This window comes from Hemitrygon akajei, chromosome 30, assembly GCF_048418815.1.
Source record: "Hemitrygon akajei chromosome 30, sHemAka1.3, whole genome shotgun sequence".
NCBI lineage: Eukaryota > Metazoa > Chordata > Chondrichthyes > Myliobatiformes > Dasyatidae > Hemitrygon > Hemitrygon akajei.
The window spans coordinates 13,416,896-13,431,334 of NC_133153.1; the positions used below are offsets into that span (position 1 = coordinate 13,416,896).

General features: G+C 42.0%; 1 protein-coding gene across 1 annotated transcript in view; it reads right to left on the bottom strand.

The window, feature by feature from the left end:
• Positions 1-14,439, bottom strand: part of efl1 (elongation factor like GTPase 1) — a 280,941-nt gene that overhangs the window by 264,256 nt on the left and 2,246 nt on the right. Inside the window, exon 2 of the mRNA XM_073033003.1 lies at positions 1,884-1,987. Within this exon, the coding sequence (XP_072889104.1) occupies positions 1,884-1,974 (91 nt within the window). The 5' untranslated portion in view covers positions 1,975-1,987. The remainder of the gene's footprint in view (positions 1-1,883; positions 1,988-14,439) is intronic.

Consider the following 14,439-nt stretch of genomic DNA (forward strand, 5'->3'; position numbering starts at 1 on the left):
TAGTTAGCAATAGTTAGGCTTGGTCAAAGGTGAGTCGTGCCTTACCAGCATAATTAAATTTCTTGAGGATGTGACTAAACACATCGATGAAGATAGAGCAGTAGATGTAGCGTATATGGATTTCAGCAAGGCATTTGACAAGGTACCCCATGCAAGGCTTATTGAGAAAATAAGGAGGCATGGGATCCAAGGGGACATTGCTCTTTTTTTTACTTTTATGAGGTTTTTACAAAGCAACAAAATGAAAAAAAAATAAAAAATAGGTTTATACAGTGCAAAACAAACATATCAAAGTACAGTTCATAACAATTAAGAAAAGCACCCATATGGAATCGTATAAAGTTAGTTACCACCCCACCTTCCCACTACCCAACTCTAAGCCAACCTTACGATATATAAAAAAGTTAATCAGAACTATATCACCACAGAGCTGTATTTATAAAAAGGTATGTTGCCCAGTACCTAATCTATAATATGTTTACACATCAAAAAAAAACATAAATCTTAACCGTAAGAAGCTGGAAGCAAGGGATTTAAATGCAAAAGATAAAAAGGGAGGGATGCACGCTTAATCTAAATGGGAATTATGAAAATATTCAAGAAAAGGTCCCCACACCTTTTGGAACTTTATGTCTGAATTAAGAAGTGAATAATGAATCTTTTCAAGGTCTAAACAGGACATATCATCTCTAAGCCATTGAGCATGAGTGGATGGGGCAGCATCTCTCCACCTAAGAAGGACTGCACATCTGGCCAAAAGAGAGGGGCATTGCTTTGTGGATTCAGAATTGGCTTGCCCACAGAAGGCTAGCAGTAGTTGTAGGCTGGTCATATTCTGAATGGAGGTCGGTGACCAGTGGTGTGCCTCAGGGATCTGCTCTGGGACCTCTTCTCATCGTGATTTCTATAAATGATCTGGATAAGGAGGTGGAGGGATGGGTTAGTAAATTTGCTGATGACACAAAGGTTGGGGGTGTTGTGGATCCTGTGGAGGGCTGTCAGAGGTTACAGCGGGACATTAATAGGATGCAAAACTGGGCTGAGAAGTGGCAGATGGAGTTCAACCCAGATAAGTATGAGGTGGTTCATTTTGGTAGGTCAAATATGGTGGCAGAATATAGTATTAATGGTAAGACTTTTCGCAGTGTGGAGGATCAGAGGGATCTTGGGGTCCAAGTCCATAGGACTCTCAAAGCTGCACAGGTTGACTATATGGTTAAGAAGGCATATGGTGCATTGGCCTTCATCAACCATGGGATTGAGTTTAGGAGCAGAGAGGTAATGTTGCAGCTATATAGGACACTGGTCAGACCCCACTTGGAGTACTGTGCTCAGTTCTGGTCGCCTCACTTCAGGAAGGATGTGGAAACCATAGAAAGAGTGCAGAGAAGATTTGCAAGGATGTTGCCTGGATTGGGGAGCATGCCTTATGAGAATAGGTTGAGTGAACCCAGCCTTTTCTCCTTGGAGCGATGGAGGATGAGAGGTGACCTGATAGAGGTGCATAAGATGATGAGAGGCATTGATAGTGTCGATAGCCAGAGGCTTTTCCCAGGGCTGAAATGACAAATACGAGACAACAGAGTTTTAAAGTGTTTGTAAGTAGGTACAGAGGAGATGTCAGGAGTAAGTTTTTTTTTAAATGCAGAGAGTGGTGAGTGCGTAGAATGGGCTGCCGGCGACAGTGGTGGAGGCAGATACGATAGGATCTTTTAAGAGACTCCTGGATAAGTACATGGAGCTTAGAAAAATAGAGGGCTATGGGTAACCCGAGGTAATTACATGTACATGTTCGACACAGCATTGTGGGCCGAAGGGCCTGTATTGTATTGTAGGTTTTTCTACGTTTCTATAAAATGTTTTAATAAAGAAAGAAATCTTACCATGGTCCACATGAGCTATGATACAGATATTCCTGATGTTGGCAGTATTCTTTTGCAGGTCAACAATATTTGCCAAATTAGTATGACCCATTTTAACTTCAGTTCTGTAAGGACATACAAATTAAATGACAGCATATATTAATCATATTAATAGAACTCAAGATCCTGATCTGTACTCAGAATGTCCCACACCAGAAAAAATGCAGCAAAAGCAATTGTCTTTGGTATTTTGTGATACTGAAGTTAGCAATGCATAAAGCTTAAATTTTAAGATGAATAATCTGAAGCTGATTGAAACCAAAAGTTAATAACTAATTGCTATAGTTACCAAATTCAGTATGGACAGCTGATAGTTATCACAAGACCATGACATCCTGGTTACAGTGATAAAACTCATACCAGAATATTATTCCCAAAATTTTAGAAACTTTATTAACTGACACACCCTGCAGAAAGTTCCTGTTGTAATTGTATCTCCCACAGCAACACCTACAATCCTTAGAGTGAGAAAACATTTCATGAAGGTCCAAGGCTAAGATAATTGTCCACCTAATCCCAAAATCCTTCTGAAGGAACACCTTACCCCTTAAAATGTGTTAGGAGTGAACACCTTACCATGCCAGCAACACCCAATTTAATCACGGTACAATTTACAATGACCACTTAACCTACCAATGAGTACATCTTTGGTCTGTGGCTGGAAACCATTCCACCAAGAAGGAAACCCACACAGTCACGGGGAGAACATACAAACTCCTTAATTCGCCACCATATTTTGCATTGAATCCCATGTTAAGTGGAGACACATTTCCAACAGGATGCTTCTCTCTCAGCAGTAATGATGAGTACCATAGCTGCTGGTTCACGGGGTGGGATACTTCAGAAATTTGCTTTGGAAACCAACCAGGTAATCTTTTTAAGTGGTGTATGCATTTAAAGATAAAGCAATTGCAATGTTTATCACCTTCTAGTCTTTACTGTGCATGGAGAAATACATCTTAAATGCTTATCAAATATAAGAAAGATAGAATAATAATGTAACTCACAAAAAAAGTGGTTATTTCAGTTTACAATTTGCACTTAAACATGTTGACCCTTTCACTCATCTTCAGGATAAATAGTAGATCACTCCAGCTATCTTTTAAATTTTATGTAAATCCTCTTTGATTCCACCTCTCCCTCAAACTCCCTTAGATCAAAGGTTCTCAACCCGGGGTCCACGGACCCCTCAATTAATGGTAGCAATCCATGGCATAAAAAAGGTTAGGGACCCTGTCCAGACTGACACCAATTCCCTGCCTATATCCATAACCCAATTAGATCCTGCATGCAACTTACTCTGAGATGTTATTCAAAACAATAAACACCCAGAATCTCTCAATGAGATCCATCTGTACCTCACATTTAGATATTTGTTACTCACTAAATAAACCTCCAAGCTCCCGAAATTAGTTCCACTCCGCAACTCCTGAATGTTTTTATTCTATATATAATTATAGCAAACCCTCGATTGATTACCAGTCTGTTATTCACTCCTAGGTGTCAATTCTTTTATATATACACCCACTGAGTCTGTTGGTTAGATTTTAGCCTGTTTCTCGCTCCTGCCAGCTCATCATTCAATACCTAAACACACCAAATTCTCAACAGATTCCTTTATTTTGGGTTATATTATTTGTGTCTCATTGTTTGATAGCATTTGGCAACTGTGTTGATTTTTTCCATTACAAATGAACTCAATGAGACTCTATTCATCATTTTCCATAATGTTGGGGTTAATTAGTATCGGGGTTAATTCGTGTTGGGGTTAATTCGGGACCGCCATTACAGGTCAGGAGTGGCTCACGTAACGCACATCATGTTAGGAAGCTGGAATGCGAGCGAGGGGGAGCGAAACTGGGGACCCCGCTACACCGATACTATTAGTGTCACGCGATACAGTAAACAAAAGAAACAGGTAACTCGTGAGCATATGGCTGCGGGCCAATAAGATGGACACAAGTGCCCGATATTACCTAATATGTAGCGGGGGGTTGTGCTGGGGGGAAAAGGGATATAAATAAGAGCAGATTGTAAGGGGAGGTCGGAACGCGCCTTCTCCAGCGATTCCGTCGATTCGCTGTACCAGTTACGAATTCTGCAATAAACCTAAGTTTTGTAATATTCCGGTGTTGGTTGTCTCTCTTCCTAAACGAACACAGGGCAGAATTTCAAGCCCAACATTTGGTGACCCCGACGTGGGGAGGGAGAGACAACACAGGCTGGCGGGTCCGACAGCAGACAACTTGCGGCCGCAAGCTCGACTAAGGTCAGGAAGTGCCTGTTATATCAAAGACTTCCACTAGATAGTTAAATCACTGAGTTAGATCTTGTCTGCTGACGGATCCTCACCAACCCCAAATTACCCTGGGAGAGATCATTCCCGGTGCAGAATCGTGACTGGTAAGTACTAACTCTTATCTGTTTTTAGGAAGATCCTCCGCCCGTGGAAAAGTCTTCTGAGTGAGGGTACCCGCCGCCCACGATGGGCATAAAAGTCTCAGGAGTGAGGAGGAGAAGAGAAAGTGTTCCGCGGTACACCTTAGTGCACGGGGATACTGACGGCGCCTACCTTAGACTGGTTGTTAAGAGGAGAAACCTCCCACGCGAAGGTCAGGTTTTGAAAGGCGACCGTCCCATATTTGATCCTCTCTGTGTACTAGGGAGCCATGGAGCACTTCAATTTCGAGTTACCGAAACTCAGACATTTGTGTGTTGAGTAACAGAGTATATGAGAGTTTTTAGAAATATGGTAAAATTGATAACTGTGCGAGTTCAATAAACTAACAGTGAGCAGCCGCAGGGGTCGGACACCATCAAGGTAGGAGTGGAAGTGTTCCTCCGAGGCCCGGGGAAGCTCACCTGGAACGGAAAACGGTGGCATGGTCCATACCCTGTCACCGAGGTCTCCAACAGGGCATTAAAAGGTAAGAAGGGAGGGGGACAATAACTGGCATCATTTTCTACTGGCTAAATAAGACCTCTGGCAAGTGGGGAGCGTTTCTGGGACAGTCGGCTCTAGGACTGTCTATTTCAATTGCTATCTTTATTACGTGTGGTTGTTGTTGCGGGACTATAGATCGAGCCTTGACCGGAAAGGATGGAACTCCACCGGCGTACCAGGCACCCTTGTTCCCAGTGGAAGGGGAGGACACGGCCCTCCCGGAAAGCGGACGCGCTATGGGAGGACACGGACTGAAATGGACCATGGCAAGGGGGGGATTGTGAATTTGTTCTTGAATAAGTTTTCTGAAATGTTGCATGCTACTTGTAAAAATTGCAAATGTTTAGGGAACCCCTACCCATATTTTGTGACCCTAGGTCGGACAAATCAGGATGTGCAAATAGGGAGGACACGCCAAAGAGTGCTGGGGGACGCTCACCTCCCTGCCTGATCCCGGCAGCCGCGGAAAAGATTGTAAGGGATGTGGGGATGTGGCCTCTGGGAGGCCAAGGGAGGGAGTGTTGGGGTTAATTAGTATCGGGGTTAATTCGTGTTGGGGTTAATTCGGGACCGCCATTACAGGTCAGGAGTGGCTCACGTAACGCACATCATGTTAGGAAGCTGGAATGCGAGCGAGGGGGAGCGAAACTGGGGACCCCGCTACACCGATACTATTAGTGTCACGCGATACAGTAAACAAAAGAAACAGGTAACTCGTGAGCATATGGCTGCGGGCCAATAAGATGGACACAAGTGCCCGATATTACCTAATATGTAGCGGGGGGTTGTGCTGGGGGGAAAAGGGATATAAATAAGAGCAGATTGTAAGGGGAGGTCGGAACGCGCCTTCTCCAGCGATTCCGTCGATTCGCTGTACCAGTTACGAATTCTGCAATAAACCTAAGTTTTGTAATATTCCGGTGTTGGTTGTCTCTCTTCCTAAACGAACACAGGGCAGAATTTCAAGCCCAACAATAACCTTTCAATATCAAGGACCACAGCAACATTTCAGCTGTTATTCATGGGCTGCAAATCAGATATGTTCCACAGAGGATTTTGGTAATACCACATTCTGAAGAACACTAGTATATTTAAAAAAAAGCTAGACCGCAAATTTTACACCTTTTCCTATGATCAGGAAATCGGAGTTGAAAAAGTCAAAATTTGCTGTTTCGTTCACATTTTTGGTTTATTTATCCCTCTCTCCCAACATAAATTGTGCAAAAGAAAATTTCACTCCATATCTCAGATTTTCAGTTAGTGAGTTGTGAATTCAGTAAGAATACATACAAAAAGTTGTAACACAAAAGTCATTTGTACTTCAATCAGCATTAAGTTAATCAACTGTTTACCTTCTCATTGCAGCTTTTAGAATTTAACTGACAGATAATCTACCATCCTTAAACAGTACAGCAACTACAGTCAGAATAACATTTTCTCCCTATGTCAATATTGCTATTTTCTCAGACAATCCGAACCTCACAAACGCAACTACATTTTGTCTTTCTCAATAACCCAGCAATCTCACATCCTGAAAATCAGAAAGTCAATGCTGGAAATCTAAAATACAAACAGAACACTGAAAATAATCATTTGAAACAGTTCATATTTCAAATAAAAGACCCTTACCAAGAACACGAAAAGTGAGAAACAAATTAGATTAAAATCGCAGAGAGAGTGGCGGGATTGATGGGACACAGGAAATCTCTCTGAAAGGGTAAGATCAGGTTTCCAAAGCACTAACTCCCTCTTTTGAGTACTAAATCAACCTTTGAGTACTCAAAATTGAAAGTAAAGGAACTGTAGGCTAGAAATTCCATCACGTGCATTTAAAGCCCAAGTCTTGCACAAAAGGTTTGACTGACTGAACTGAGTTTTTCAAACGTGTAATAGGTAAGCAAATAAGACCATAAGGCATAGGAGCTGACTAAGGCCATACAGCCCTTATCATCTGCTGTGTCATTCCATCATGGCTATTTATTATCCCTCTAAATCCCATTCTCCTGCCTTTTCCTGTAACCTTAAACACCCTTACTAATCAAGAACCTATCAACCTCCACTTTAAATGCCTTGGCCTCCACAGTCGTCATGGCAATAAACTCCACAGATTCACGACACTGTAGCTGATGAAAGTCCTCTTCTCTGTTGTACACTGAGGCTGTGCCCTCTGGTCCTAGATTTCCCCACTACAGAAAGCATCCTTTGCATGTCCACTTGATCTAGGCCTTTCAATGAGATCCCTCCTCATTCTTCTAAACTCCAATGAGTACAGGACCCAAACCAGCAAATGCTCCTCCATACATTGACCCTTTCACTCCTGGGATTATTTTCATAAACCTCCTCTGGATCCTCTCCAATGCCAGCACATTCCTTCTTAGGTAAGAAGCCCACAACTGTTCACTCTTTTCCAAATGCCTTATATGTCATATAAAGTTTCAGCATTATATCCTTGTACGAACAGTGTCTATAAAAAGTACTCACCCCCCCCCCTTGGAAATTTTCATGTTTTATTGTTTTACAACATTGAATCACAGTGGATTTAATTTGGCTTTTTTGACACTGATTAACAGAAAAAGACTCTTTCATGTCAAAGTAAAAACAGATCTCTACAATGTGATCTAAATTGATTACAAATATAAAACAGAAAATAATTGATTGCATAAGCATTCACCACCTTCTGGTCAGTATTTAGTAGATGCACCTTTGGCAGCAATTACAGCCTTGAGTCTGTGTGGATAGGTCTATATCAGCTTTGCACATCTGGACACTGCAATTTTTCCCCATTCTTCTTTACAAAACTGCTCAAGCTCTGTCAGATGGCACAGGGATCATGAGTGAACAGCTCTTTTCAAGTCCAGCCACAAATTCACAATTGGATTGAGGTCTGGACTCTGACTTGGCCACTCTAGGACATTAGTTTTGTTGTTTTTAAGCCAATCCTCTGTATTTTGCTGCATTCATTTTTACCCTGGATAATCCACGAACACCTGACATTTTCCCTGACTAGTATTCCCTCCCGCTCTGTCATTAAGAGGTTAAATATCTCCAGCCAGTTGATCAGCAGAGTCTTTAGTACAGTCGGCCCTCCTTATCCACAGGGGATTGGTTCCGGGACCCTCCGCAGATACCAAAAAACGCGTATGCTCAAGTCCCTTATTTAACCTGTCACAATGCGGTGGACTTTAGGACCTGGCGGAGCTCCGGACCTTATTTAACCTGTCTCAGTGTGGTGAATTTTAGGAGCCAGCAAAGCTCCGGACCCGCCGCCCGCGACTGCTGTTGAATCCACAGTGTTTTTGTTCCATTGACGGAAAGCGATCATGATTGAAAATAAAGTGGAAATAATAAAGCGATCGGAAAGAGGTGAAATGCCATTGGTCACTGGAAAAGCGTTATGCTACAGTCAGTCAACTTTCATATCAATTTTAAAGGATAAAGTGAGAATAATGGAACATATGAATTGCCCTGCCCTGATGAAAGCTACAATTACTACTAAGCAACACAGTGGTTTAATTATTGAAATACATACATTTCTTAAGTGTTCTATATGCCTAGAAAGGTAAAATATATACCAAGACAAACATTTGACTAACTGACACTAAATAATACCAGTATGTACCTGCTCCGACTTACTTATAATACCTAATACAAAGTAAATGCTATGTAAATAATTGTTATACTGTGTTATTTAGGGAATAATGACTAGAAAAAAATGCCTGTACGTGCTCAAATAACGAGTGTGGAGAGAGAACTTCTGTTTTTTTTTCAATCCCGATCCGCGATAACCTATGCACATCCTCCCCTTTAAATCATCTCTAGATTAATAATACCTAATACAATGTAAATGCTATGTAAATAGTTGTTATACTGTATTGTTTAAGGAATAATGACAAGAGAAAAAAGGTCTGTACATGCTCGAACCAAAAGTGCTGGAGAGAGAACTTCCGGGTTTTCCCGATTCGCGGTTGGTTGAATCCGCACATGCAGAACCCGCAGATAAGGAGGGCCGACTGTACTTGGTCATGACTGTCAGATACTCTGCCTGGGCTGGATGCTTTTCATGGGTTCGCCTTCACATCACGCTCAGAGATTGAAATCACAGGATTATCAGGGTCTGTGAAAGTTCATGCTGGTTGCTCCAGGTTTTGAATGTCAAGGTGAGCTCAGAAGACAGTGCTCAGTCAGGACAGATTGGAGAACTCATCTAGTGAGGTGTTATGGATGGAACTGAGTAATAAGAAAGACATGATCACATTATTAGGAGTATATTACAGACACCCAACAGTCCAAAGGATTTAGAGGAACAAATTTGTGGAGAGATTGCAGAATGTTGCGAGAAACATTAGTTTGCCATGGTAGTCGAAACTAACTTTTGATATCGAAGATTGCAGAGAGACATTGATAGGATGCAGAAGTGGGCTGAGAAGTGGCAGATGGAGTTCAACCCGGAGAAGTGTGAGGTGGTACACTTTGGAAGGACAAACTCCAAGGCAGAGTACAAAGTAAATGGCAGGATACTTGGAAGTGTGGAGGAGCAGAGGGATCTGGGGGTACATGTCCACAGATCCCTGAAAATTGCCTCACAGGTAGATAGGGTAGTTAAGAAAGCTTATGGGGTGTTAGCTTTCATAAGTCCAGTGATAGAGTTTAAGAGTCGCGATGTAATGATGCATCTGTAAAACTCTGGTTAGGCCACACTTGGAGTACTGTGTCCAGTTCTGGTCATCTCACTATAGGAAGGGTGTGGAAGCATTGGAAAGGGTACAGAGGAGATTTACCAGGATGCTGCCTGGTTTAGAGAGTATGGATTATGATCAGAGATTAAGGGAGCTAGGGCTTTACTCTTTGGAGAGAAGGAGGATGAGAGGAGACATGATAGAGGTGTACAAGATATTAAAAGGAATAGACAGAGTGGACAGCCATCACCTCTTCCCCAGGGCACCACTGTTTAGTACAAAAAGTCATGACTTTAAGGTAAGGGGAGGGAAGTTCAAGGGGGATATTAGAGGAAGGTTTTTCACTCAGAGAGTGGTTGGTGCGTGGAATGCACTGCCTGAGTCAGTGGTGGAGGCAGATACACTAGTGAAGTTTAAGAGACTACTAGACAAGTATATGGAGGAATTTAAGGTGGGGGGGGTTATATGGGAGGCAGGGTTTGAGGGTCGGCACAACATTGTGGGCCGAAGGGCCTGTAATGTGCTGTACTGTTCTATGTTCTATATTAACTGGAACGCCCTTACTGTAAAATGACAAGATGGGATAGTTTGTCAAATGTGTTCAGGAAAGTTTCAGTCCGTAGAAGTCCCAACAAGATAGTGCACAATACTTGATCTGCTCTGCTATTAGGGAATGAGACAAGGCAGGAGTCAGAAGCTTGTGTAGGGGAACACTTTGCATCGACTTATCACAAAGCCATTAGTTTCAAACAAATATGCAATAAGATAGGTCTGGTCTGCAGGTTGAGGTTCTAAATCGAAGTACCAATTTTGATGGATTCAGAAAGGATCTGGCAAGTGTGGATTGGGACAGGCTATTTTCTGGCAAAGGAGTGCCTGGTAAGAGGAAGGCTATTAAAAATGAAATATTGAGAGTACAAAGCTTGTATGTGCCTGTCAGAATAAAAGGTAAATGTGTAGGGAAGCTTAGTTTTCAAGAAATATTGAGGCCCTGGTTAAGAAAAAGAAAATGCATAGCAGATATAGGCAGGTAGGAACAAATGAGGTGTTTATATAGAGTATAAGAAATGCAACAGAATACTTAAGAAAGAAATTAAGAGGGCAAAAAGAAGGCATGAGATTGCCCCAGCAAAGAAGGTGAAGGAGAATCCTGAGCCATTCTACAGATACGTTAAGAGCAAAAGGATTACAAGGGGCACAATTGGTCCTCTGGAAGATCAGAATGGTAATCCATGTGTGGTGCCAAAAGAGAGGAGGGGAGATCTTAATCGAGAAACTCCCAGAACTTGTCATCATGTTCCCTCAGATCCTGAGTGAGGCAAGTATGGAAATCGCTAAGGCCCTAGCAGAAGTATTTAAATCCTTAATGACAACTGAGGTATCAGAGGATTGCAGGATGGCCAAATGTTGTTCCACTGTTTAAGGCTCTAAAATTAAACCAGGAAAGTATAGACCGTGAGCCTGACAGCAGCAGCGGGAAAAGTACTAGAGGGTATACTAAGGGACCAGATATACAAGTATTTCGATAGACATGGACTGATTAAGGATAGTCAGCATGGTTCCGTGCATGATAGGTCATGTCTAACCAATCTTATAGAGTTTTTGGAGGTAGTTACCAGGAAGGCAAGGCAGTGCATGTTATCTACATGGACCTTAGCAAGGCATTTGACAAGGTCCCACAGGGAGGCTGGTCAAGAAGGTTCAGTCGCTCGGTATTCAAGATGAGATAGTAAATTGGATTAGACATTGGCTTTGTCGGAGAAGCCAGAGAGTGGGAATGGATGGTTGCCCCTCTAACTGGAGACCTGTGACTAGTGGAGTGCAGCAGGGATGGGTGTTAAATCTATTGTTGATTGTCATCTATATCAACTGTCTGCATGATAATGTGATTAATTGGATCAGTAAATTTGTGGATGACACCAAGACTGGGGTGTAGTGGACAGTGAGGAAGACCAGCTGGGAAAATGGGCTAAAAAACAGCAGATGGAAATTAATGTAGACAAATGAGATAGATCTTGCATAGTGACCGGGTAGGGCACTTAGAAGTGAAGTGGAACAAGTGAACCTGGGAATACAGGTCCATAGTTCATTGAACATGACGTGGACAGGATCGTAAAGAGAGCTTTTAGCACTTTGGCCTTCATATATCAAAGCACTGAGTAGAGGAGATGGAATGTTATATTGAAGTTGTATAAGACACTGGTGAGGCCTAATTTAGAGTATTGTGTGCAGTTTTGTTCACCTACCTACAGGAAAGATGTAAATAAGGTTGAAAGAGTACAGAGAAAGATTTACAAGGATGTTGCTGGGTCTGAGTTATAAGAAAAGATTGAATGGGTTAGGGCTTTATTCCTTGGAATATATAAGATTGAAAGGAGATATGAAAGAGGTATACAAAATTATGAGGGGTATAGATAGAGTAAATGCAAGCAGACTTATTTTCAATGAGGTTGGGTGGGACTAGAAGTCATGGGTTAAGGGTGAAAGAAAAAAAAGTTTAAGGGGATTGTGAGGGGAAACTGCTTCTCTCAGAGATTTGTGAGAGTGTGGAATGAGCTGCCAGCATAAATGGTGCATGCAACCTCAATTTTAATGTTTAAGAGAAGTTTGGACAGATAAATGGATGCTAAGGGTATGAAGGGCTATTTCCCAGTGCAGATTAATAGGAATAGGCAGTTTAAATGGTTCAGCATTGAATAGCTGGGCCAAAGGGACTGTTTCTTTGCTACACTTTACTAAGACTTTATGATTCTTTCTTTGGCAGTCTGAGGTACCGACCTGTTCAAGTAGGCTTCAATTACACTGGTGCCTAAAAAGAATGAGGTAACCTGCCTCAATGACTAATGTCCAGTAGCACTTACATCCACAGTGATGAAGTGCTTTGAGAGGTTGGTGATGAAACATATCAACTCCTGCCTGAGAAGTAACTTGGATCTACTCCAAATTGCCTACTGGAGCAACAGCTCCACAGCAGAAGCCATCTCACTGGCTCTTCACTCAACCCTTGAGGATGTTCTTTATTGACGACAGCTCAGCATTTAATACCATCATCCCCTCAAAACTAATCAATAAGCTTCAAGACATTGGCCTCAATACCTCCTTGTGCAATTGGATCCTCTATTTCCTCACTTGCAGATCACAGTCAGTTGTAATTGACAACAACATCTCCATCAGCTCAGGTGCACAAGGCTGCATATTTGTTGGAGTCATCTGTTGTACCTGGTGCTCCCAACGCTGCCTCTCAAGTTTAATATTCAGGTTGCATCAATAATAAAGACAATACGATGTTAGTATGCATTTCAGGAAGACTACAACATAAAAGCAAGGATGTACTGCTGAATTTTCAAAGGCATTGGAATGTTGTGAGTAATTTTGGGCCCTGTGTTTCAGGAAAGATGTGCTGGCCCTTTACAAGGTTCATAGAAGGTTCAAGAATGATCCCAGGAATGAAAGGATTGACATACGAGTGTTATCTCTGGGCTTGTACTTGGGAGTTCAGAAAGATGAGGGAAAGCTTCATTGAAACTTTCTTCAACTGAAAGGCCTGGATAGAGATGTAGAGAGGATAATTCCATTAATAGGAGAATCAAGGATCGGAGGACACAGCCTTAGAATAAAGGGATGTGCTTTTTAAACTGAACAGGAATGTCTTCAGCTGGAAGGTGTTAACTGTGGAATACATTGGGTGTATTTAAGGCAGAGATTATAGGCTCTTGATTGATAAAGGGGCAAGGATTACAAGGAGAAAGGAGGAGAATAGGGTTGAAAAAATAATCAGCCATGATTGAATGGCAGAGCAGACCTGATGAATGAGGTGCTCCTGCACTCTATGGTCTATGCTGGTTAGGTTCCAGTTTCCCCAAAAGTACGTATACTACATGTCAGGGATGTGTCTAGTCTAATCATGGTAAATATGCTTTCCTGCCATGTTCCAAGATAGAATTCAACTCTTTATGCAGTTCCTCCAATTATCTTCCTTTCTCTGAGCTACTCAGTAGCATCCATGGCTACTGAACATGGCTATTCACCGCAGTTCTGAACCCTCAACAAATTGGTACTCTACAGGTTACTCAAATGCAACGAGTACAAAACATGCTTTAAAAATTTTCATACTCCTAGGTCCAACATCTTTTTTCTGCTCAACTGCATACAGCTCTATATTAACAAATATATTCCTGTATGAAGAATAAGCAGATAGATTAACATAACTTCAAAGACGTCAAAACATCTGAACTGTAATAAATGCAGGAGAGCAACTATACCATCCCTCGGACACTGTAAGCACATTGGCTTACAGCACCAAAATTATACACAAAATTTTGCAGAGGTAAAGAAACTCTCCAAGATCAGATCTAAATTCAATTATTCAAAAATTCAATTCCAAAACCAAAAGAAAGAAACCATAAGATAAAACAATTCCACCATAAGAATAGAATTAGGCCATTCAGCCCATCAAGTCAAATTGGAGACGGTGGAAGTTACAAAGAATTATCTGCTGGATGCAGAAACGGACAGCCCATAATTCTCCATAACTTCTGCCATCTCCAATGGGATCCCACCACAAAGCACATCTTTTGCTCCCTCCACTTTCTGCAGGGATCACTCCCTACATGACTCCCTTGTCCATTCATTCGCCACTGATCTCACTCCTGGTACTTACCCTTGCAAACGGAACAAGTGCCATACCTGCCCCTTCACTTCCTCACTCACTACCATTCAGGCCCCCAAACTGTCCTTCACCTGTGAGTCTGTACAGTCGGCCCTCCTTATCCACGAGTTCCGCATGTGGAAATTCAACCAACTGCGAATCTAGAAAACCTGGAAGTGCTCTTCTAGCACTTGTTGTTCAAGCATGTACAGACTTTTATTTCTTGTCATTACTCCCTAAACAATGCAG